This window comes from Eptatretus burgeri, chromosome 6 (assembly GCF_056783735.1).
Source record: "Eptatretus burgeri isolate ZD-2024b chromosome 6, Ebu_testis_v1, whole genome shotgun sequence".
NCBI classification, from domain to species: Eukaryota; Metazoa; Chordata; class Myxini; order Myxiniformes; family Myxinidae; genus Eptatretus; species Eptatretus burgeri.
The window spans coordinates 78,613,167-78,638,624 of record NC_140966.1 but is presented as its reverse complement, the minus strand read 5'-3'; the positions used below and the strand labels follow the sequence as shown (position 1 = coordinate 78,638,624).

Here is a 25,458-nt window from a genome sequence, read left to right as displayed (position 1 = left end):
TCTTGTAAGTGAAGATTCATTTTCGTGATATTGAAAAGAATAAGGGATAGGGAAATGAGTAAATGAGCACTGAAATAAGTTTATGAGATGTTGTTTATATTTTTGAGCGAGGAGGGTAATGGAATGACCTGAGGGATCAGAAGTAACAATATGTGGGATCAAATGAGCGAAACCGATGCAAAAATGATAGAACAACCCGATTGTAAGATTAAAGAACAACCCGATTATCACCAGTGGGCCTGACTTTACCCGGGACAGAAACTGGATGATCCAACACAGCAGGATATGGTAATTGGGACAGAAAAATTGACGAAAAACTCGACCAGCAAAACAGGAATAACCAGAGAGTTGGTGTCAAAGCCACCCAATGCTCGCCTGTTTATACATTTATCGTTTTTAAAAGACGAGTCTAATAATATTTTTTATAAAGCATTGCAGTGAAGTCTGATCCAAATCATTTTAAAGCAATATATGTATTTGTATATTGCAATCAGTAAAAAATAGTGTGGTCGAGAAAAACATTAGAAAGGAAATAACTTTCACCAAAAACTTTAAAATTTTCACGCTCACTAACGCTGATGCTCACACTCACGCCGGGGGTACCGCTATAGCTCTCTGTTCTTCGAACAGGTGAGCTAAAAACGAGAAGGGCACACTTCGACATCGCGATGTCACCAGTTATGCATCTGCCCACATCAGTACATCATCATACCCACTTGTACCAAGTTTGATTTCAATCCCTGAACCCAGATTTAAAATATAATTCTGGCTGCCAGACCATGCATCCGATCAGGTTGAAATTTAAATCATATATTCCACGTGATGACTGGATCATAATTGTGAGTTTTACATCGATTGATGAAGCGGTTCAAGAGAAATAATTTTTTCCCGCACACAATTTAGCCCTAGATGACCCTCAAAAGTTTTCATACTGATTGGCTAAAGCTTTTTGATGTATGCAATTATGACATCATTTTCAGAGATAGAGGTCCAAAGTTTTTACTTTTTTTCCAACATTATTGCTACACCACGTGACCTGTGACGTCATAATTATCATTAAATATTGTACGTGAGTCGTCACACCTAATATGGAAATTTTGTGTCAATCGGATAAATGGTTACAGAGAAAACAGAGAAAACTAGAAGGGCACTTGGTAGAGCGCATACCTCCGCCACGTAATGCCTGATCCACGACAACATATCTGGCCCAACACATTTTTGAAATATCATGCTATACAGTACGATATCGTTTTTGGCCCTATCTCTCAATGGTGAAGAATCACTTTAAAAATGAAATAATTCTCATATCCAGATCTGTATCCGGATCTTCACCAAAATCTAATCAGTTTGTCCTTGTCGCACACCCAACTTGCTTACACAATTTAATCCGGATCCGTCTTCAACTTTTTGAGATATCATGCACACAGACAGACAGACAGACAGCTGTGAAAACATCACCTTCACCTTCAGTGGCGGAGGTAAAAAAAAAAAATAGTAAAACACAACGGATCTGGTCCAGGAAACTTAGCTTCGAGTAACTGAAAGGAGCATGTGCCGATCGGCACATCTATGTGCTGTGAACTCGGAAACGGAAATGTATTTTTAGATATCCCACAGTTTGCTTCACGAATATTCAGCGAGGTATCAGAAGGACTCTGTACAAATAAGAAATTCCAGCCACCTTCAATCGAACATCAAGTCTGGTTTGTGCTAACAATGCAATTTTCCTTGAAGGCGATCATAAAATAATGTTAGATTGCTGAAAGGTTTGTGCAGGCAAAGCCACATCATCTCAAAACTAATATTTCTTTTGACGTCACAGCTGTGCAAAGATGTCTGCATCGTGTATTTTCAACACGATGGTGAACATTTTATCATATGTCGCAGATAGATACTGGTGGCCCAGGAGTCGTGTGATCGGTTTCTGCGCTAAAGGCGGTGTGAGTGTTTTTGCAAATTGCTGTAACAATCAGGAAAATGGTTGAATACTTTTATCTCGATGATGAGAACTATACAAGTTTAGGGCAGATACTGCAGGGTATTTACTGGTAAATGCTATCGAAATGCAGCGGTGAACGAAGATGTCAAACCAGATGAATTTTGTAGTGGATAAGCTGTGCAGTTCGTTGATCTCGCACAGAAGAGTATGCCTTAGTGGCACGTAAACATGAGAAACGGACATGCTCACATGCAAACAATTGTGACTCGTTGCATATATTGCATGACCGATCGTCATGACTGAAACCGCAACAAAGTTATGTTCAAATCTTCGAAGCGTTGGAACCATCATTCATCTAAACCTGAAATTCAAAAAACGACGCTTCAGCAGGGTTAAATACAATCCTTGTGTTTGATTAGGATAGGAAGTCCTTAACCATCCTGCTGCGGTCCAGAAGTGTCAGCAGATAATTTTTTATACTTTCAAAGCATTTAAGGAGCATCTGGTTTGCATTTAGTTACAAAGTGATGAGGATGTGAAAGCAGAGATCTTGAAATGGCTGCAGAACATGTTCTGACCAGACTCGGTGGCATAATGGTTCGAACATCCACTATGAGTTTGGAAGGTCTGCGCTTCAAACATTCATCGAGTCATAACAAATACGTTAAAAGAGTTAAATGCTGCTTCCTTGTTTGATGCTCATCATTGAAACAGGATATAGCATCGACAAACATCCACAGGTTGGCAACCTTTCGTAGGCTTGATGGGCCTAATGGCCTCCCCTGCAATGAAGCTCCTTGTGAGGTTTGTAAAGTATGCCCGTGGCATTAAGGTCTGTGTTTTGGCATTACCATGCTATCACACATATGGGACAAATACACCGGTCGAGTTGGCAAAAAAATAATCTTGAAAAAACAGGGTAAATTCCTTTCAAATTTTTGAAGAAAGAATAGTGAGCCACGTCATCCCTTGGCAAAAATGCTACAATGAGAAATATAGTATATGACAGTAGTACTCTCATATGCTATAATTAGTGATGGGGCCTACTACAATAGTCTGCAGAGTTATATGTCTTACAGATGTTTGAGGTAGGGAGAGTCAAGGGTGGGGGCAAGGCAGGCCAGGGGGGGGGGAATGGAGGGAGCTTCCAATTTCAAAATATTTGTTTAATCCGATTCAAAAAGTTTTGTTCATACATTCACTGCAGCTTGACGCAAAAATGTTGCACTATTTGGTGTCATGCGTGCATTCATTAGAAATATGCAAAACGATTTCTGTTTATATGTAGTATTGAGTCGAAGATTGCTGATAAGTGAACCTGGGTGGGGTTAAGTGATAATGACAGTGGATCATGTCATCGTGTGCATTGCATTAATAACACAGTTGTGTTCATCCATGAAGTTGTGGATGTAGAAGGTGCAGGCCTTTTTTCTATCCATAAGCTGATGCTCATGGAGGAGCAAGACAACATTGGGTGGTAGTAGACTGGCAGGTTGACAGAGGGGTAGAGGGTAACAGGCATACACATAAATAAATAAACACAGAGATTAGAGTATGAGAGAGAAGAGGTGGTAGGAAAAAAAATGCAATGGAGGCAGCAAAAGTAGGAGAGATTGTGAGTGCGTATCCTGCAAAGTGTAGAGCTGGTGATGGTGAGCTGCCTTGAAAGTCTGGGGAGAATAACATGAGAGAACAGATAGAGAGAGTGAACTCACCAGAAAAATGAAAAGTGGAGTGAAAGTGAAAGTTGAGTATCAAGAGTGAGGTGCTGGTGGTGATGCTTTTTTTTTGCAAAGCAAACTTTTCCTGTGCTGGAACAGTGTAAGCACCACCTTCTACAACAATCCCACTTCAACCAGGCCGGCAAGATGTTCCTGCGGTCCACTTGCCCATCTCATTGCAGTGCATGGAGCATTTATTTGTTGTCCTGACTGAGTTTCTTTCCCAGACCTCTGTCATCATACTCCCATCCCTACGTAACACCAAGGAAGACAAGATGGCAGACACGGTGAAGGCATCGTCTTGGTTCTCTTTCGAGATTGGAGAGTCACTGGCTGGGTTCAGTTTGATCGATGAAGAGTTGTTCAGCAGCTCATTAGTGCAGCTGTTGTTCAAGTGAACGCATTCTTCTGCCGACCGATGTCGTGATATAATGTGAACACGCAAATGAAGGACCAACCTTGGAAAAGTGGGGTCATGCCAAAATTTAACGGGCACGGTACACCGAGAAACTCGATGCTGATCTCAGGAATGGGACTTCGACGAAAGCTCGTCACGTGTACATATATACAGGACTCGCATTCAATCTCGTTACCCACAGACAGAGGGAAATAGAAATGGTCAGCTTCCCTGACGACTCGGAAGACCCCAGAATAATTACTCCCCTTGGGATGGAATACAGGGGCATTATTCTCCTGAAGTCCAAATGCTTATGCTAAACCATTCAAATCATTATCTGACTCTGAGATTGTTTTTTATCCGTTGGCAATGTTTCTGATTGAAACGAAGAAAGAAACATGCAATATTTTATTCAGTATTTTAGTATTTTATTCAGTGATTCAATAATGCTTAAATTATAATCAATAGTGATATGAAACTTTGAAATTATAAAGGACAAAGACAATCCAGAGGATCATTTAAATTAATTAATGATATCACCTTTAAATGGATCCACCATCATTCAACTTACAATGTTAATGTTTCTTTCTTGTGGGGTTTACCTCCAGAGCAGATATCATGCCTGTGCCTGGTTCCTACCTTACCTCCTAATAGTGGTGCCAAAAACCTGAAGTGTCGAACACTCTCTGTGAAAAGCAATATTTGGACCTTTTCTAGGAGTTTTGGGTCTGAAAGGCAGATTTAGTTATGTGTACCAATTAATTCTCATCCCCCTGCATTTCTCCCCCACCCCGTTGAAGGGGGAGCATGTGGGTAGCAAGCCTGTCTGACACAACTTGGCTATTAATCATTGAAGAATGTTGATTTTGGTGTCAGATGAAAGTCTATTTGGTCCACAACAATTGTAGAACACATTCACTTCAGGTATACTCACAGATGTGACTCAATGAGAAACCTACCCCCTCCCCCCGCAACTGCGTTTGGCAGCAAGAGCACTTCCCACCCTTGTCTGATGGACATCTACCTTGGCAACTGCAGGTGACATCTCCCTCAAAGACCTCCCCAGCCATCCTGCTCGTGGTCCAGATGAGCACTTGTCTACCACCTTCACTCTCCTTCCATCCAAACTGGAGAGGGTTCTGATTCACAATGGGCTGATGACTTGTGGCCCACAGAGCAGCTTGCAAAAGATCATACATCCATTTTTGGTGAGCTCTTTGTCATGTTGCACAAAAGGGAAGGAAATCTGGTGATGTTCTTTACGCATGAATCATGTACTCCCACCACCATCAATGAAGCCTACTTCTGACAAGGCAGCTCTTCTGCATATTATTCGACAAGAGGTAAATATGAACAAAGATGGCAATGAGGCCGAGCATCCAATTCCTTCGATGTCCTGTGGAGCTCTTGTGATTGATGGAGGACTTCTCATACACTGATTCCTTTTCCAACTAGCACCACAATCAATGACTTTTTTTTTTACCACAATGTTCCATCCAAACTTGAGATCTCAACTGCATAGCTACGATCAACTCCACATTGTTTGGGATCGGTATTTTGAGCACAGTATCAAAGCTGAAACTACATCAAAGACAGGTGGCTCAATATCAGGAACTCACAAACGTGTGCTGGGTGTCACACAAGTCTCACATGGTCCTCAACTCTGGCAAAAATTCCTCTCCGATTCAAGTAATAAGGAAGAGCTGTTTGTGTACCTCTCTCTGGAAGCAAGTAAGGCTGGATACCATTATGACAAACATCTTCTGGTGACCTTAAAGGACAGTGTTCTTCATGTTGGTCCTGGTGACATCATGAACAATACCTGCAATTATGAGGAAGCTGATACGCGCATCGTCATACATCTTGTGTTTGCTGTTAGAACGTTCCAATCTCTTCTCATCTGGGGTGGTGGCACAGATGTCCTGGTTATCACCATTGGTCAGTTGGATACGAATGACCGAATCTACCCTGGTGGTGAACTCTGGGTGGCCTTCAAAAGAGGCAAGGATACCTCCTTCCTGATTGTGAATGCTATCATCCACTCTCTTGGACCACAATGGACCAGAAGTCTTTTCTTCTTTTGTTCCATCTCAGGCTGTGATTCCACCAGGAGCTGAAAAATTAAGGGGAAACGGATGTGGTGAAATTCCCAGAAAAGGATTCCTGAAGCTACAGAAGCTCTTCAGAGTGCTATAGATCAGCCATTTGCAGAAACCAGCGAAGAATACCAAACTGCCATGGAATGGATGATTTACAGCATGTGTAACCCAACAGCAAAAATTGGCAGCTCCATAAACGAACTTCGGTGCTTCTTCTTCTCCCAGAAGAGCTGTGATCTGGAGCGGGTTCCACCCACACATGATCCATGGCAGCTTCACGTTCGGAGAGCAGCATGCCAAGCTTCTCTGTGGGCCACAAGTAATCAGCCCATCATTTGTCAGGACCCTCTCCAGTTTGGAAGGAAGAAGGAGAGTAAAGGTGGTGGACAAGTGCCCATCTGGACCACGAGCAGGATGGCTGGGTCAGTCTTTGTGGTAGATGTCACCTACAGTTTCCAAGGGAGATGTCCATCAGACAAAGGCGGAAGTGCTCTTGCTGTTGGGCCCAACTCAAGTGTACAAATTGCTGCAAGTGCATATGTCCTTCAGTCTCCACCAAGTAAGGGTTCATCATTTATTTCTTCCTAAAATTATTTGTAATTTTCTTCTCAATAAAATACATCAAATGGATGGTAAAGGAAGAGCCTAGCACAAAATACTCACGAACACATAGGCATGTCCTTGTGACAATGTTTGGACATTCATTGAAGGAATACGGGTGTGCGTGTCATAAATGTGAATCAACAATTTACAACTGTTTTTATATTTTTGTAGAAATATATCAGTCGGTGCTAGGATTGGTTGGAGCTTGCGATCTCCATGGACCATCCATTTTTTAATAACTAAATTTTGATACTTTTGTTATATTTTTAGGAATTAGTATGCCAAAAGTCATGCTGACTGTTGTGAAGGTCATGTTTCAGGTCACTGACACATGCACCAATAAATTTCTCTTGAAAAATAGATATTAGTACCTCTGCCACTGAAGGTGGAAGGAGGTTATGTTTTCATCCCTGTCTGTCTGTCTGTCTGTTTGTCTGTTTGTTTGTTTGTCTGTGTGCAGGATATCTCTAAAAGTTGTGGACGGAGCCGGATTAAATTTGGTGGGCAGGTCGGGTGTGTGATTAGGACAAACTGATTAGATTTTGGTGAAGATCTGGATCCGGCTCCAATAATTTTTAAGTGATTCCTCACCATTGAGAGATTGGGCCAAAAACGACATATAGCACACTATCTCAAAAAGTTGTGGACAGATTCGGACGAAACTTGGTGGACACACGTTGAGTGTGTGACGAGGAAGAATTGATTCAATTTTGGTAAAGATCCAAAACTGGATCCGGATACGAGAGTTTTTAAAAAAAAAATTTAAAGTCATTCTTCACCATTGAGAGATGGGGCCAAAAACAATATGTAGCACGATATTTCAAAAAAGGTTATTGCCCCTGACATATTCTTCTGCATCTGAGTTGCGTGGTGGAGGTATGCGCTCTACCAAGTGCCCTTATGATTTAATGTGTCACACATAGGGTTTCTTGACACGAGTTGCCAGAATGGGGATCATGAGAACATCCCCCCCCCCTTCCCTCACCCTCAAGGGAAAGGGAGGGGGGAGTTGCAGGTGGTGGGATTCTCATGGAGGCATATATGTGAGTATTATTGAAGTGAATGTGTTCTACAATTGTTGTGGACCAGATAAACTTAAATCCGACACCAAAATCAACATTCCTCAATGAGAAATACCAAGTTACGTCAGATAGGCTTGCTGCCCATATGCTCCCCCTTCAATAGGGGTGGGGGAGCAGCACAGGGGGATGAGAATTGGCACACACAACTATATCTGCTCCTCAGATCCCAAACTAGTAGAAAATGTCCAAATATTGCTTTTCACAGAGTGTCAAACACCAGGTTTTTACCAATAGTTCAAACCCCACTATTAATGTATCGGCTTACTTATGTTACGCATACTATTAATGAAGAAAGAAACTGATAGCTCTGAAACAATGAAGTTGAAAACAGAAATTATTCACATTTATGGAGTAAAAAAATTCAACCTTTTTAATGAAATGACACACCTGTGCATTGAATATGAGACAGGATACAATGAGGATGAACTTGGATCCAATTTTTTGTGAAAGATTTAATCGGGGGGCAAATGTCGCATTCATGTTCAACAAGTACCGTTTAAGAATAATTTGGGCCCCAGGTTTCAAACAACCGTTTAAGAAGAATGTAAAATCATTGCAGAAAAAAGGGAGCTGACCAAGATAGTGATGGCCAAATAACCTCAACCTGGTTGCAATGGCTCGTCTTTCTGGGTGACAAAACAGAGGAAGAGACGGCGCAGAAAGATTGATGAATAAAGGAGGCACGCATGAGCTTGAAGGGCACTTGGAAGGGGCTCGGATGTAACAAGGAAGATGTGTAAGAGCAAGCCAGCACAAGCACATTGTCAGCTAACTAACAACTACCTACAATTACTCCTTTATTATATCACTTTTGAGTACCTCCAATTATTCTTTTATAACCTTCCTTCATCATGCAGTTCAGAATTTCCCTGTTTAGATTTTTATAATCTCTGTCGTCGTCGTTTTGATGTGGCTGACAGGTCTTATCTGGGTTAGATCCTCGGTCGTACGATAAATTGTTTGACTGCATGGTGGGTGTTTCCACAATTTCTTCCATGAAGAGTTGGTGAATTCACTTGGTGTGGCTCAGGAATGCCTTAACTCCGCGAAGAACGCCCAGATGGGTCTGAGCCTTTAATCCGAGCTTGAATATATGATCTTGCCACAAAAGGTAACGGCAGATTTTAAGGCCAAGGAGGTCCAGTCTAGGAATTGTGCCTGTTCTAGTTGTTGTCCAGAGAAGCTGATTGGATACTTTCGTTGTCGACTTTTGTGGAGAGACAGTGTGAGAGCACGTGACTTGCCGGCATTGAGCGCCATGTACCAAGTATTTGATCAGCGGTTTATCTTGTGCAGGTATAAAGAAAGTGATTTCACCCGTGCCTGTAATTTCACAAGAGATGTACCATTGTGCACACGGGCTGGAGTTGTCAACAAAATGGTAAAGTTGCTTTCAAGGTTAATCAGATAGAGATCATTGATGTAGATTTATATTACGTTGGTACTAAGACTGCCAAATGGAACTCCAGGCTGAAGGGAAAGGTCATGGGAAAGAAAACTATCAAGGGCCACTCTCTCTGCTTCCACTCAAAAAGGAAATTAGACCTCGATAGCAAGGCTGAAATTTAAACATCACTTTGAAGGTCAGGTATGGCACAGAGGCTTTCATTTTACGTTTCAATTGACTGAATGATAAAATACCTTTTTTTTTTATACCAATCATGAATTTACAGATAAAGAGGAAATGTACAAAACAGTTACAGTTATGCTTCAGCACGGTTCGTTCTTTCGATGTGAATCTTTTGACAAAGCGTATATCAACCTTCCTTTATGTTTACCAGTAATGTGTGTGTGCGTGCGTGCGTGCGTGCGTGTGTATGTGTAATATTGTCGCAATCCTGGTGGTTACGTTAACCCCCCCCCCCCCGGACCCAATTGTGGAGGATGGGCGGTTAACACCGACCAGGCCATATCCCCGAGTGGTTTTCTTTAGGAGGTGGGCAAAATGATCCTCAGAGATTATGGCGTGTGCGGGAGAGGCATGGTGGCACAGGCGGAGCGACAAAAGCACAGCTTTTGGGTTTATACTCGAACCCACCACAGATACATGGACACCAACAATTTAAAATATACATGGGGATATTTATGAAAATAGACATATTTACAAGGGTAATAATTCAAAATGTAATAATAATACGTGAGGAAAATTAAGGTCGAAAGTTGAGGCGCTTCAACACATGGACTTTAATACAGACAAGGGGAAAACGAAAGAAAAGAAAATCCTCCCTTTCGTTTGGTACTTAGCTTTGTCCAGAGATGGTGTTTATTGAACTTTGGGATTGAGGCGCTCCATCTTGCGTGGGAAGACGCACCCAAAACTGGCGCCGAGCCGCTCTCTGGGCCGAAAACGTATGTGAGGTAAATTGTGAGGTGGTATTCAACACCAGGGCGAACCAACCGCCGTACAGCTTCCTCGTCAATCGCGCTTGCCGATGCCATGGCTCTCCGCAAAATGGCGCCACTCCCTTCAGTGATATGCACGAGGCTTCAAGGTCGGTCTCTCACAACCAGCCATGAGTCAATGGCCAACGTCTTGCCCAGCACGCGGTCAAATTTACAGCCCGACACTCGAATCACGCAGACATTTTGTCGTGCCGAGACGAGAGCAAAGCGAGGTCCTCCATCCCTGCCACGTTCCTCTCACAGGTGTCTGCTCTCACTGCTCCTGTCTGCTTTTCAAACCTCACCCTTCTTTCACCTGCTGTCTGACGTCACGCCCATCAATCATCCACCTCCGGGCGTGGCTTGTTGGCACGAAAACCACGAAGGTGGAGCTTCTGCCTGCTCAGCAAGCTTGGCTCTCTTGTTGTTATGGTTGTTGTTGTTGTTATTAAAAATGTAATGTTTCATGGCTGGCTTCTAAATACAAAAACTTAGGAGAAGGTCACAGGAGGCAATTACATACTGGAGAAAAATGGTCTTAATCCCTTCCTAATTAACACTGCACCACCCCCTGTGTGGTGACAAGTAACACTTTAGGTCGCAGTTTCCCTACTTAATTTACATCGAGATGTCGCCTACATGTGCGCACACCAAGCAACTCCATACCATTCGAACTTTCCTCTGAAATTCCTCCATCTTCCCCCACAACTGTAACTATATATATATATATAATATATATATATATATATATATATATATATATATATACACAGTATACACACACACACACACACACACAGATACCCATGTCTTCCGAATGGGACTCAAGACTGCTGTAGATCAACTCCCAGAACACTCAAGCACACACTTCCTGCACATACGCATGGCGAATCTGTGACGCAACATGGTTGAAGAATTAAATAATTTGGTCTGCTTGTCGAGGCCTGGCACATGTTCATTTCACAGATAATTTGGTTAAACCGGAGACCAATTCTGTGGCTCAAAGACCACAGCAACAATGTTTTATGGATGAACAGGTTTATTAAATCATAAAAGGGTGGGCAACATAAGGCCCGGTCACACCTTGACGTTTTAGCCAGCGATGGCAACGTGTTAAAATTTATGTAAAACGCTGGCTTACGTTGAACTTTTGATGTTTTTTTTTAAAGATTCGGACGTATTCATAGCGACTTGGTCTTATGTATAACGCATTGGTAACTACACAGAACGTTTCGTTGTGTTATAGATAACTTATACCAACGAATGCTGAACCTGTTGTCTGCCTACACAACCGATGCCCAACGATAGTCTAACTTAGGCATAGCGCGTTGCACGCATCGCCGACGATGTCGTGACGTAGCCTATTAAAAGGCTGACGCACAACGATTCAAATCATAACTGCCGTAGAAATGGAAGGGTCAAAATCGCGGTCACACCTTGGCGATCTTGCCAGCGTATGCCGTCGTAACAAAAAGTGTGTCTAAAACGTTGGGGCACGTCGAATACGGTATGGGTAAGTTTGGTATGCGCGAGTAGAACGCTAAATACGCTATCATACGTCGTAGTAAGTAGAGTACGTCAATAAATTTTTAACATGTTCAAAATTTTACGACGTACTCGGCGTATGACACACGTTCCGCATGTGATGAGGATAAGTTTTACACACGATATGCGGACGCTTACACACGTCCACAAAGGCTACTTATAAGCTACTCATAAGTCGAAACACGTCGCGGTAATGTCTTTTTTACGCGAAACTTATTTCTAACTTATGTTTGACGTGCTTTGAACCAATTCTTTACGTAGTCCCAACACACATCGACGTATGTAGACGTATTCCAATGACGTCTTCCGGTCGACAAAAAAAAAATGAATGTGTTTCTAGCTTACAACTGCCATATAAAGACGTGTTCCCAGCGGTTTTGGGAATTGGTATATAAAAATGCTGCTCATAAAAGGGGAACCCAACAGTGTTTTCGAGTCCTTTTTGAGTCAATGTCCATGTCAGCAGTAACAGTATTAGTATTAGTATTAGTATTAGTAGTAGTAGTAGTAGTAGTAGTAGTAGTAGTTTGTTCATGTTGGCAGTAGTAGGTGAGTGTGAGGGGGAGGGTGTGGGTTATGATGGATCCTCCTTGCGTCCGCGTGTCCACGGGTAGGTTCATAGGCTGCCACTCAACGATTTAAATGGCTGCATCTCCACTATTGAAAGTAGACGCTTGCGCTCAACAATTGGATTTTTTTACACTCAACGACTTTTAAACGGTACCACTCTGCTATTTTCATTGTTTACAATGAACGATTTAAATTGCTGTCACTCGCCTTTGTTTTTTTTTTTGTTTGTTTGTTTTTTTGACGCTGGGGTTTTGAAATTTGAAACGTTTCTTCTGAACGCGTTAAAACGCTCAAACTAGACTATTTTAAATAGACGCTGCCGATGGACAATTGGAATCATAGCCAAGCTAGACATCGAAGTGTGAACATCCTCGTCATGCCGAAGAAAAGTTTGAAGAATGCTGCAAATAAGTGTCCTGGCCGTGGCCGTGGACGCTGACGCAAGGCCAATCCATTATACCGACGTCTTTCAGCCTATGAGTAACTTAAAAGTAACGTCTGTCGACGTGTGGCAACGATCGCGTAACGTGCCAACAACACGTTAATCATAGGTAGGAAATAAGTTTCGGGTACGCTAAACATTACCTCGGCGTGTCTCAACTTATGATTAACTTACAAGTAGCATGTGTTGACGTCTGTCAACGATCGCAGACCGTGCCTGCAACTTGTGGCCAGCGTAGCGGAACGTGTGAGTCATACGCCGGCATACGTCGTGAAATTTCAAGCATGAAAAAATTTGAGGACAACCGAAAAGTACAACGTTTAAAGCCAACGTACAACGACGTATGGCAACGTACTACGACGTATGCCAGCGTGCTCTCAATGTTATCAAAACTTACCCATAACGTATTCAACGTGTGCCAGCGTTTTAGAAAAAAAATTCAAAAATCGGCATACGTTGGCTAAAACGTCAAGGTGTGACCGGGCCTATAGCAAGCAGCAAAACAGGAAGGAAATATCCAATCGGCACACCCACTTAAGCTCGACACAAATGATCTGCACGCCTAAATTAACATGCAGACTCATTTCGGGGACACGGGACAAACAAAAGAGTTACAGAATGAATTGGTGAGGTAGAGATTCAGGTTGTGGCCTTTCCTGTTGAGGGATGCCAGATGGGCACGCTTGTCAGGGCTCTTTGCTCATCCAGCAGGTTCTGAAGCTTATGCCACCATATTCCCTCAAGGCTGTCTCTGGAACTCAAGTGAGGCGATTTTACTGGCCCTGATTGGCACTGGCCATGGCAATTATCCACTACAGTGCTGGCTGACTCAACTGACTGGCCCACGTCTGACTGCTACTGGATTGCTGGTACATTGGGACTTGCCTGACTGGCTGTCTTGGCTGTACTCAGGACTGACCCACTCCTGGCTGACTTGGCTCTCCTGACTCGTGCTTCTTCATGACTGGCTTCAATATCTCCTATGGCACCCCCACCCACTTCATGGTGAGGTTCCCCCTTCCCCGTCAAAGATCTACACGTGCTTCCATCACGTTGGTGTCATGTGCCGCATCACACACCCAGACCCACCATGTTGATGCAGGCACATTTAAAGCTTGCGGTGCTCACTCAGTTCAACCATGTTGTCATTGTGGCAGCACGTGGAGGTGATGAAATGCGATGACGAGGTATGAAGAACATTAACTACAGAGGGGAAAATAGGGAAAAGAGACAGACAGGGGGGCCAGTGTGAAAAGGAGCTTTCTAGACACCCAATTATGACTGATCCTAGCCTGTGGTTACAAAACACTTTGTGATAACATTCATTATGAAATAACTTGCTAATTAACCTCTTCATTAAGCACTAATTCATTTACATAACACAAAATATACAAACTTTATTTTGTTTTTCTTCTTCCTTCCTCCTTTTACCCGTAATTTTTTTTTTTTTAGCTATACGTCTTAAAACATCTTTAAACTTTTATTTAAATTTTCTTATATGTTTGAACACTGTATAAGTGGAACGTACAACTCTTTGAGGAAGCCTTGCAATTTCTTGGCTGGGGTTCCCAGGGCACCAATAGGAACCAGTTCCAGTTTGGCTTTTCTACAATAAATTATTTCTCATTTCATTTATTCTGGGTTAGAATTTGGAGATATTGTCTTCTATCTTCTCTTCATATGCTCATCCCATTGGTAAACAATATTTGAGCTGGTATTATTTTGTAAATCTGCTCTTGAAGGATTGTGAATGAGTCGGATATCAAGCGTTTTGGCTTCCATATTCTAACTCGAGTGCAAAAGGAAGTCCCAAAGGATCTTTCCATCGTTATTTTTTATAACCAGACCATATTTGTGGTGCCATGAATACAGTCCCATGGGCAGATGATATTGGCACAAAGATTCCAATTAAGGATGTTGGCCATTTGATTGTCTCTCTCTGTACTTATGATGATGATGATCATCATCATCATCAACATTGTTATCATCATCAGTGTCATGATAAATGTGATCATGAAGATGATTATTATTTAATTTATCTCTTTACTGGCATCTCTTTCTCTTGTTCCAGTTCCCAGCATTCCCCAGGTGGAGGTTACGTTGATGCAAACTGGGCAGGCCTTGGCTCGCTGGAAACCTCCAGATGTTACTTTTGGTTCACTTTTGGGTTACCATCTGGAATATCGGCGCACCGATAATGGTGAGAATAAGCAGTGATTGTCTAAAAAAAAAATCTTGAAAATCACAAGATATTAGTTGATGAATCAAACGTAAGACAATGTATCAGCAGCTTTATAGGACACTGCCCTGATTCCATCGATGGTATGAAATGATGGATGCTGTATGATGTGAATGAATTCTGGGTAAATTAATTAATTCGTTGTGCAGATTATATCATGGGCAAGTGTGCCAGTCTGTGATCAAGCAATCAGACGAGCTTGTAATGGTGAAAGCAGAGACGGTCTGCAAAGTGGTTCATGAAGCTTGTTGAGTTTCATGAGACTAATGACAATCTTCAATGTCTCGATCAATCTTACTAAATTTTAAGAAACCAAAATTATTTTAATCTCTCACCACCTTCTCTTGTCCTCTTATCACAAAGTCTGATATCACACTGAATTCTTGCCTTTCCGTTGATCCTTTAGCATTCTAACGTAATATTTCAACATTGGTGGATGTGACACCGACTGCATTTTCTTGCTGTTCCTCCTTTTTGTTCCTCTTCTTACTCCCGATGCAGCTGAACCTCCAACAATCCTACAGTTTCCTCCCTCGTCTACTCATCATCTCCTCACCAATCTTCATCAAGGAACGACGTACGAGTTGGTGCTTGCAGCTCGGAATTTTGCTGGGCTGGGGAGTGAAGCACGTGTTTTGCTTGCTACACCAGGAGCACCTCCTTCAGGAGCTCCTCTCAACCTTACCATAGCACGCATTGGGGCCTCCTCCACTTACCTCAGATGGGACCCTCCATCACTAGCAAAGAGGAATGGGAGGATTGTGCAATATGAGGTGGCTGTGAAGGAGGTGAACAGTGACAACAAAGAGCATGTCGTGGAGGCGGCACAACTTGCCCTTATGCTTACAGACCTTGCTCCTAATGCTTCGTATGAAGCGAAAGTTCGGGCCATCACCGTCGAAGGGGCTGGACCTTATGGGGAAAGTGTTCAACTCAAAGTTTTACCTGATCAGGGTAAGATTTGAATCATCTTCCTCTTTTTTTTTCACACTACCAAGGAGCATCTCTTTCCCAGGACAATAATTTATGCAACACAAGGACATGAATCTCCATGAGTGGAAAATCAAATCTTTAGTCCCCTTTTCCAGGTTATTGTGACCCCCCCCCCTTTTCCTCACCTCCTTTAGTTTGTCAGTTGTCCGTTGATTTGTTCCTTTTTTGTTTCATCCCCGCTTTCCCCTTCTTCTTCTTGCTGATTTATTCAGCTTGTGTGCAGCTTGTTCAACCCCACACGTTCTTCTCCCCATCTCCTTGATCACTCTCACTTTCACTGATACTATCTGTTGTTGGTGTTTCTCTCTTTCTATTTCATACCATTTCATTCTACTCTAGCTCTTCCATGAGCCTCGACCATCTGTATTTATATATTACTGAAACTCTCATCTTCTATGTATGTGTGTATGTTCCCAAAATACAGCCAAAACCATACACGATAGCGCAAAATTTTTTGGGCCACCTTACTCACCATTTGCCTGCGGTGTGCAGTATGAAGTTTCGTTAAAATTGGGCAACGAAAAAAATTGTTAAAAAAAATCAATTCCCCATTCAGTCAAGTACTCTTCGGGATTATTTGATCAATACAAACAACCTCAGCGGTATAGTTCACTGGAGCTATCTTTGTTTTTCTTGAAATGATTTTTTTTCATTAACCGCTGTCACAACGGGAAACCAACGGGTTCACGGGTAATCTAGTAATAAATATCGGTTATTTTCTGTCTGTCTGTGTTTAACACCAATCACACCAAAACGACTGCTCCAATTGCCACCAAACTTGGCATGTGGACCAAGTTCGACCTCTTGGTGAAGATGGGCTACTTGGTTTCATCTGCAGTCATGGGGGTTCGAGAGGGAAGGGCGACAAAAATTCTCTATGTAAATGTGTATTGTGTAGTGCCACCGGGTGGTGGTGGCAGAGGGTATTACAAGTCAGCTGTGGAGATAACTTGCATTTTTACAATGTACATGTCCCCAGAGATGGGGAAGCCCCATAGCCAACCTCCACTAATCAGGGGAGGCAGGGGAAGGGGGTGTGAGAATCTAGAGAGAAGGGGGGGTGGTGGGAGGAGGCAGGAGGAGGGGTGGGAAGGGATGTGAGGATGGAGGGGAGGAGGCGGAAGGAGAGAGGGGAAGGAGCAGGAGGAGGGACCCGGTGTTGCCTGGCAGCACCACAAACCCTTGCCCTTTCAATTTTAAAACTCCCTCCATGCAATCAGGTTCTTTTTCATCTGAAACTTCTGGCATCCTTCCATTTTCACATGCTATGTGGTTTCTCTCAGCTGATGAAGGAAAAAAAGCCTCGGGGTCTATTTGCATAAACCTGTGCTACTTGACTTCAATTTGTGATTATCAAGGACCACTTTAGAAAAAAAAAAGACAAAGTTTAATGGGAAGAGTTATAAGGAAGCATATTTTAGTGCTAACCACTGCACATTCTAATTTTGGGATAACTAATAACTACACATTAACGAAACTAATGAAAGTTAGTGCTTTGCATATTTTATAAAGACTTTCTGCACAAATTGCATGATATTTGAAGTTGCAAGTTGTTTTAGCTTTATCCTCTTGATGTAACAACTTTATGTTGAGCATTGACAGTGGTTGCTGGAATAAGGACCGAAGTTGTGGCGGGATGTTGGCCTGTCTCCCATATAATTATTCGCTCTTGACGAAGTTTAAAATTTAAGCACAAGACTAGATGAGGTTACTGAGGGGGGTTACTTGTTTTCCCAGACAGGCAGAGTATTTTTCTTGAATTGAAATCCAGGAAGCTCATGCCAAACTGCTCATGGGGGTTGTTGATTAAAGGCGATTTGGAGTGGTCCCTTGTGACATGCTCACCTGAGCACACCACAGGTTATGATGCTGGAATCGCAGTTTCAAACCAAATACTCATGCATTGTATTGATTTCCCCATTGTCTACGATCGTTGTGGTATTTTGTGTGAAAGTACAACGATTTCTCCAAATGTCATTTTTTCCTGCAAGTGATGTGCGTAAAAGGTCGTCTGCATAAGTTTTGACAAAAACTTTTTTGTTTTGCCGATTCAGACCAGTAATCCAGGTCAATGACAGAAAAAGACAACGGACATTGAATATGAATGTTATGAGTGGAGGCTGGTTGTTGTACAAAGCTGGTTGTAGAATAGGAAGGTGTAGCTCAGGGACGTTAAGATCGATATGCAGTTCAATAAACTAGCAGAGACTTACAAATATAAATAAATTGCCAGCTGAAGATATCAACTGCCTGGGAGACTGTTGCGTGAAATGTGTGATGTTTTTAGGTGACTTTGTCAGAAACTTCAGAGTGCAAGCAGTGATGCAATCAGCTGTGCTCGTCGCCTGGGAGGTCGTGAAGGAGCCGGAAAATCTCCCAGATTTTTTCCAGGTTGGAAACAAATTCTGCAATTCATTTAGACCTGGCTTACTGTTCACCTAATCGAATACCTTCTTCCCATATTTATATATTTTTATCTGAACCTATCATCATCCAAGGATTTAGATTGTGTAATTTTGGATTGGTATAATCTGTTTTTCTTTACATTTCATGCACATTGGGCTTGTTAAGACCAGTTGAGTTGTTGAGGTGGAATTTTATGTCCGCAGGCTGAGATGCCTTTATTATGTTCAACATTACCTCAATCTGGAACTTCATATGTCATGACTTCATTTTCAAAAATATCTTCCTTTTGCTTTGACCTTTCATTGAAATTGTTCACTGCATCTTTTGGCTCAAAATTCCATACAAACATACGAACAAATATCTTCTTCTTCTTCTTCTTCTTTTTCTTTCGGCTCCTCCCGTTAGGGGTCGCCACAGCGGATCATTCATATGATCCGCATAGTGATTTGGCACATGTTTTACGCCGGATGCCCTTCCTGACGCAACCCTGGTCACCTCTTACGACACAGGGATATGGTACACCTATTTTAACCGGGGTATACACCGGCCCAGTATACTGGTACTCACTTCGCCGACCTTGGAAAGATGACAGGCTGAGTCAACCCCCTGGTGGATTAATCCAGTGGCCCAACGGGGCTTGAACTCAGGACCTTTTGGATCCCAAGCCGCTGCCCTAACCACTGCGCCAACACCAGGCTCAACAAACATACAAACGTATATATATATATATATATATATATATATATATATATATATATATATATATATATATATATATATATATATATATATATATATATATATATATACATACATACATACATACATACATACATACATACATACAATATTTAAAAAAATATATATATATATATATAAAAATATATATATGTATATATATATATATATATATATATATATATATATATATATATATATATATATATATATATATATATATATATCTTCTTCTTCTTCTTTCGGCTGCTCCCGTTAGGGGTCGCGACAGCGGATCATCCATATGATCTGCATCGTGATTTGGCACATGTTTTACACCGGATGCCCTTCCTGACGCAACCCTGGTCGCCTCTTGCGACACAGGGATAGTATATATATATATATATATATATATATATATATATATATATATATATATATATATATATATATAAATATATATATATATATATATATATATATATATATATATATATATATATATATATATATATATATATATATATATATATATATATATGTGTATATATATATATATATATATTCAGTCAACACCCGCTTTATCACGGTTCACCTATCGCGCCCCCGGTTCATCGCGGGTTTTCCCTTGGAACGTAACTAATTTTTTCTGCGGATTCCCCCCGGTACATTGTGGTAATAATATATAAAATATAAATTATTTAAGCAATGAATTATAACGCGTGGCGCTCGACCAGTCAGACAACGCACGAGACAAAGCTTCACTTGTGAACTTCGAATATTTTCTACGTTTTTTTCTCCAAGCCCCACAATGCTGCCCAAATGCCCTGCACCTTCTAAGGCTTCTGGCAAGGAACCGAAGCACCAGAGGAAGGTCCTGACGCTCCAGGAGAAGGTTAAGGTGCTCCATATATGCTTCGGGAAGGAAAAAGGTTTGCCGCCGTTGGACGAGCAATGCTCATACCCAGCACCTCAAAACCGACCAGATCAGACGAGTCGATCTCCGGCACCTCAAACCCAATCACTGCCAAACCGACCAGACCAGACGAGTCGATCTCCCGCACCTCAAACCCAATCACTGCCAAACCGACCAGACCAGACGAGTCGATCTCCGGCACCTCAATCCCAATCACTGCCAAATCGACCAGACCAGACGAGTCGATCTCAGGCACCTCAAACCCGATCACTCCCAAACCGACCAGACCAGACGAGTCGTTTTTTGGGGGAGGCGTCCATTCATCGCAGATTTTCACTTAGCACGGGGAGGTTTGGAATGTAACCCCCGCGAGAAACGGGGGATTATTGTTTATATATATATATACATATACATACATACAAACAAGATCCCACAGTTGACGGTGCATGTCAGAGCAAAAAGTCGACTGTGAAATCCAAGGAATTGTTTGTAGAACTCTGAGATAGAATTGTGATGAGGCATAGATCTGGGGAAGGGTATAAAATAATTTATAGAGTGTTGAAAGTTCCCAAGTGCGCAGTGCGCTCTATGATTAGGAAATGCAAAGAATATGGAGATACCCAGACTCTTCCTAGAACTGTCTGTCCAAACAAACTGAGCAACCGGGCAAGAAGGACCTTGGTAAGGGAGTGACCAAGAACCTAATGACCACTCTGGCAGAACTACAGAGTTTCTTGGCTGAGATGGGAGAACCCACTGGAAGGACAACCGTCTCTTCAGTACATCACAAATCTAGGCTTCAAAAGAAGCCACTCCTGAGAAAAAGGTCCGTGACAGCATTCGTGAAGTTTGCAAAAAGGAACGTGAAAGACTCTGAGAGCATGAGGTAAAAGATTATGTGGTCTGATGAGACAAAAATTGAACTCTTTGGCCTGAAGGCAAAGCATACGAAACTGAGCACAGCTCATCACCCATCTAATACCATCCCTCCCATGAAGCATGGTGGTGACAGCATCATGCTATGGGGATGCTTTTCAACGGCAGGGACTGAGACTTGAAATGATAGAGGGAACAATGAATGGAGCTAAATACAGGCCAATCCTTCAGAACCTGCTTCAGAGTGCAAAATAACTCAGACTTGTGGCAAATATTTACCTTCCAACAAAATAATGGCCCCAAGCATATAGTGAAGCAACACTGGAATGGCTTCAGAACAAGAATGTGAAAGTCTTTGAGTGGCCCAGCCAAAGTCCCGACTTGAATCCCATTGAGAATCTGTGGAAAGACTTGAAGATTGCTGTTCACCAACACTCACCAATCAACTTGACAGAGCTTGAACAAATCTGCAAGGAAGAATGGGAGAAACTCCCCAAATACACATGCGCAAAGCTGATACAGACATACCAAGCAGACTCAAAGCTGCAATCAGTGCCAAAGGCGCTTCAACGATGTATTGACTCAGGAGGCTGAATAATTATGTAAATTAGATGTTTCTGCATTTCATTTTCAATTCATTTGTAAAAAATTCGAAAAACATGTTTTCACATTGTCATTATGGGGTATTTTGTGTAGATCGGTGACAATTTTTTTTTTAATTTAATCCATTTTATATTCAGGCTGTAACACATCAAAATGTGACAAAAGCCAAGGGGTGTGAATACTTTCTGAAGACACTGCACATACAACATACTGGACTTCCTTCCATTATATAGACATTGATGCCCCTTAGGGGGACTCACAAAACGTTTCTTCCTTATGCTGTACTTGCTTATGTAAGACATCAAAATTGCACAGCAATTGCCATGCACAGCGATTGCCACCAGGTATTGCAGAAATACTTCTAAAGCTTGGATGAACTGTGCACACTCGCTTTGAGTTAACGATTCCTCCATATGAGAAATCTACTTACAACAAAGCCCCATGAGATCCAATTAGCCACATTATTGAAGCTGCAGTCCCACTCCTATGGGATGAGTCATTGATACCTCCTACAAGCTCTTAATCATTCTTTGAAGACATCATGTCAAATTATTGCCTTCTCAGTGGTAAAATCTCGATTCTTGAAGGTGACTTTTGGCAAATTCTCCCAATTTTTTTCCGAGGATGTCTGCCGAACATCATTGATGCTTGCATAATCAGATCTCCTCTGTGGAGGCATTTTCAAATTATTTACTTGTCTGGTATTGAAATTCCAGATAAGGTATTGTCATCATGCACTATCCGTCCATCCATCCGTCTCCTATTTTGACTTCTCCAGCCAAACTCCTGGGCCGATCCGGATGAAATTTGCCAGCAACATCCCATTCCTGACTGCTAAGGGGGATTGCAAAGCTCGTTCCGGTCACGTGACTTGAAGTAGGTCAAAATGGCCGACTTAGTAAATTTCTTCAAAAATCTTCTTCTCCAGACCCACCAGTCATAATGCTACCAAGTTTGGGTTACAACATTAGGACAGGGTTGTGATGGTATATTGCAGAGGTCATGCTGCTTACTTGACCGGAAGTGTGTCAAAATGGCAGACTTTGTAAATTTGGGGGGAAATCATGTAAATTCCTTCAAAAATCTTCCTGTCCACATCCACCACTGAGAATGCTACCAACTTTGGGTGACAACATTAGACCAGAGCCAAGATATCCTGCAGGTTCAGTGGTCCTATTTATAATATTTGTACCAAAATGCACATTCTCAACAGAATGAATGCTGGTGATGGAGGCCAGTGTGAGGTCATTGCAATATATTATGAAATGAGGTAATATGCAATTGGATTCTAGAGCTAGGAGAGGGATGAGTCACCAGTGTAGAAGAACCCCTTATAATGTCATACATCTGCCACCTCAGCTATCCGTCAATTCTGAAGACGCACTTATCAGCCATGTCGATACATTGGGTTGCAGCAGCCAGCTAATCACTCATTTCATGACTGACTCGTTGCATGTACTATTTTCACCACAACAAACTGTGTTGTGGATTGTCTAAATGATAAGATCATGGAGCACCTATATGATTAATACTTCCTTTATTATAAATGTAGATTATGTGGACAATGGGGCTCAAGCAGTTTTATATCTTCCTAGATTCCTCAATTCAATAAATTTTCTGGGCTGCTGCGGCACAAGATATCTTTGAAAGCAAATGCTCCCATCATGTTTCTCTTCGAGGTGGTCACTGTAATGGTACGAGATAGATTTTGGTTCCGCGTCACATCATATTCTGGAGGCTCGGATGCCTCGTGGGAAGAGGGCTCGACATGCATCTCTTCCCTCGACATTCTCTTCCCCTCTCTGACATGCATCTGCCTTTTAGACTGCTTATATTAATTGCCAGTTCCCAGTTAGACCTTCATTTTCTCTGACTCTTAACAACAGACAGGGACAAAGACTTCATCACTGTGGTGTTTTGCTACCCACCAGCGTCTTCACACATGGACAGCTCCATGTCACTTCAAGCTGAGTTAGAGATGCATAGGACCTGAGAATCTTTTCCGATCAGTCCGAATTCCAGTATAGATCAGGAGGTGGTATCTGGCAACAGCAGCCACACCCACGGCAGTACTTTATAGGAAATGTAGTGTGTAATGAGGTCAAAAGGTGATGCTTGACTGTACGATATGCCAAACAGGCAAGTGTGGTATTATTTATCTGCAGTCGTTTTTTTTAATATTCTGAAACAATGTCATGGGTCTCTTTTTTGGTGTCTGGTGGAAGAGCATTGTTGAAGTAGTAATAGTGTCCAACTTACATTTGTATGTTTGCATTCTTAATAAAATTAATATATGTGTGCTATTTTATTCTCCCTTGTATCAATAATTGCCTGACGATGAAAACATGCAATATGTTGTAAAATGCAACGTGTTCTCTTTTGATAAACCCTTCAGCGAACCGATGGGAAGGCACTGCGAGTCCATATACAATTTGAAGGATTGCATGAAGTGACAATTATAGGGGTAATGCCACAGCTCTTCTTGTGGGTGTCATTCTATTCTACATATTTTAGCAGAATCAGACGGTCTTACTATGTGCAAATAAAAATGTATAAATGCATTTTATTCTTGAAATCAACTAAAAAGCTGAAAATTGCAAAAGTTCTCATTGTTTTTTTGTTTTTATCCTTCTTGGAGCATGTACTCGACAAACGTCTTGAAGAAATCTTGCAAAGTTTCCATTTGGTATTATTTATGAAATCGATAATCCTGATGAACCGATAGAAACAGCACTTCATTGTGTATAATTATATTATCATGTGTAACGTAAAACATGTTTTGTTTTATTTCTCCTGTTGATGTGAATAAAAGGACAAACAATGCCAATGGGCAGAGAGAGCTTCATGAACAACGGTCCGCATGGGATTATGGTTGTTAACCTCCGCCATCGAAGATGGACGGAGGTTACTGTTTTCACCCCCGTCTTTTTGTTTGTTTGTTTGTTTGTTTGTAAACAGTATTACGGAAAAACTCCTCAACGGATTTCGCCAAAACTTGGTGGGGGGATTAGGTATGGCCATTAGATTTTGGAATTGGTCCAAAGTCCAATATGGCTGCTATGGCGGCCATATAAAAAAAATATTTGAATTTTTGTTTTTGCATTTCTACATGTTTTAAGTGATTTCCAACCCCCCCCCAAAAAAAAAATTGTTAGAGGAAAAAAAAACAAATTTTGCAACTTTTTTTTTCAAAAAAAATTTCGATTTTTTTTTTTTTTTTTTGGCATTTCTACATGCGCGTCGATCAAGTTTAGTTTATTCAATCGTGGTTCAGTAGAGTCTGATCCGTTTTGACCAGCAATGAATAGGATATCAGGTTCACTTAAGTGACCCAGCAGTATTGGCGGCGGAGGTTTTGCACTCTACCGAGTGCTCCCCCTCTAGTTGTTCTTGTTGTTGTCTTCATTTATTTTGTTCATCTTGGAATTGTTGTTCTTCAAAGGCTCTCCCATCCTCTCAAATGCCATATTATCTCATCATCCTTTGATGGTTACATCTGCTAGTTCTCAAAAAGTATGCAATATCATACAAGTTATCAATTATAATTTTTATATACTGCAGTAATTCATGTTGGGATTTTTGTACACACAATATCATAAACTGGATTATTTATTAATAAAGTTATGCTCCCGTTTTTAAAATACCTCCCAGGTTATCTATGGTGATAATGAAAAGCTGGCCATTTCCAGCCGATCAGGACGTGCACTGTTGGTCGATCTGCAGCCTGATTCCGAGTATAACCTGGTCCTAACCGAACCAGGGCCTGGACCCGGGGGCTTACTGGGATTTGTGGGCATCCGTACAGCGCCGAACCTCCTGCCTGGGCGGCCACGTGTCATTGGGCCATTGTCTACTAGTGGAATGCTAGACTTAGGAATGCCCCGCATGAAACACACAAACCATGAAAGGTAAATCCAACTATACATCC

General features: G+C 41.7%; 1 protein-coding gene across 2 annotated transcripts in view; it reads left to right on the top strand.

Moving 5' to 3' along the window:
• The window catches only part of LOC147025135 (receptor-type tyrosine-protein phosphatase delta-like), a 278,354-nt gene that overhangs the window by 71,642 nt on the left and 181,254 nt on the right, over window positions 1-25,458 (top strand). For both annotated transcript variants that reach the window (XM_085885801.1, XM_085885802.1), the window contains exons 6-9: window positions 14,852-14,980; window positions 15,521-15,973; window positions 18,300-18,403; window positions 25,182-25,438. In XM_085885801.1, the coding sequence (XP_085741927.1) occupies window positions 14,852-14,980; window positions 15,521-15,973; window positions 18,300-18,403; window positions 25,182-25,438 (943 nt within the window). The remainder of the gene's footprint in view (window positions 1-14,851; window positions 14,981-15,520; window positions 15,974-18,299; window positions 18,404-25,181; window positions 25,439-25,458) is intronic.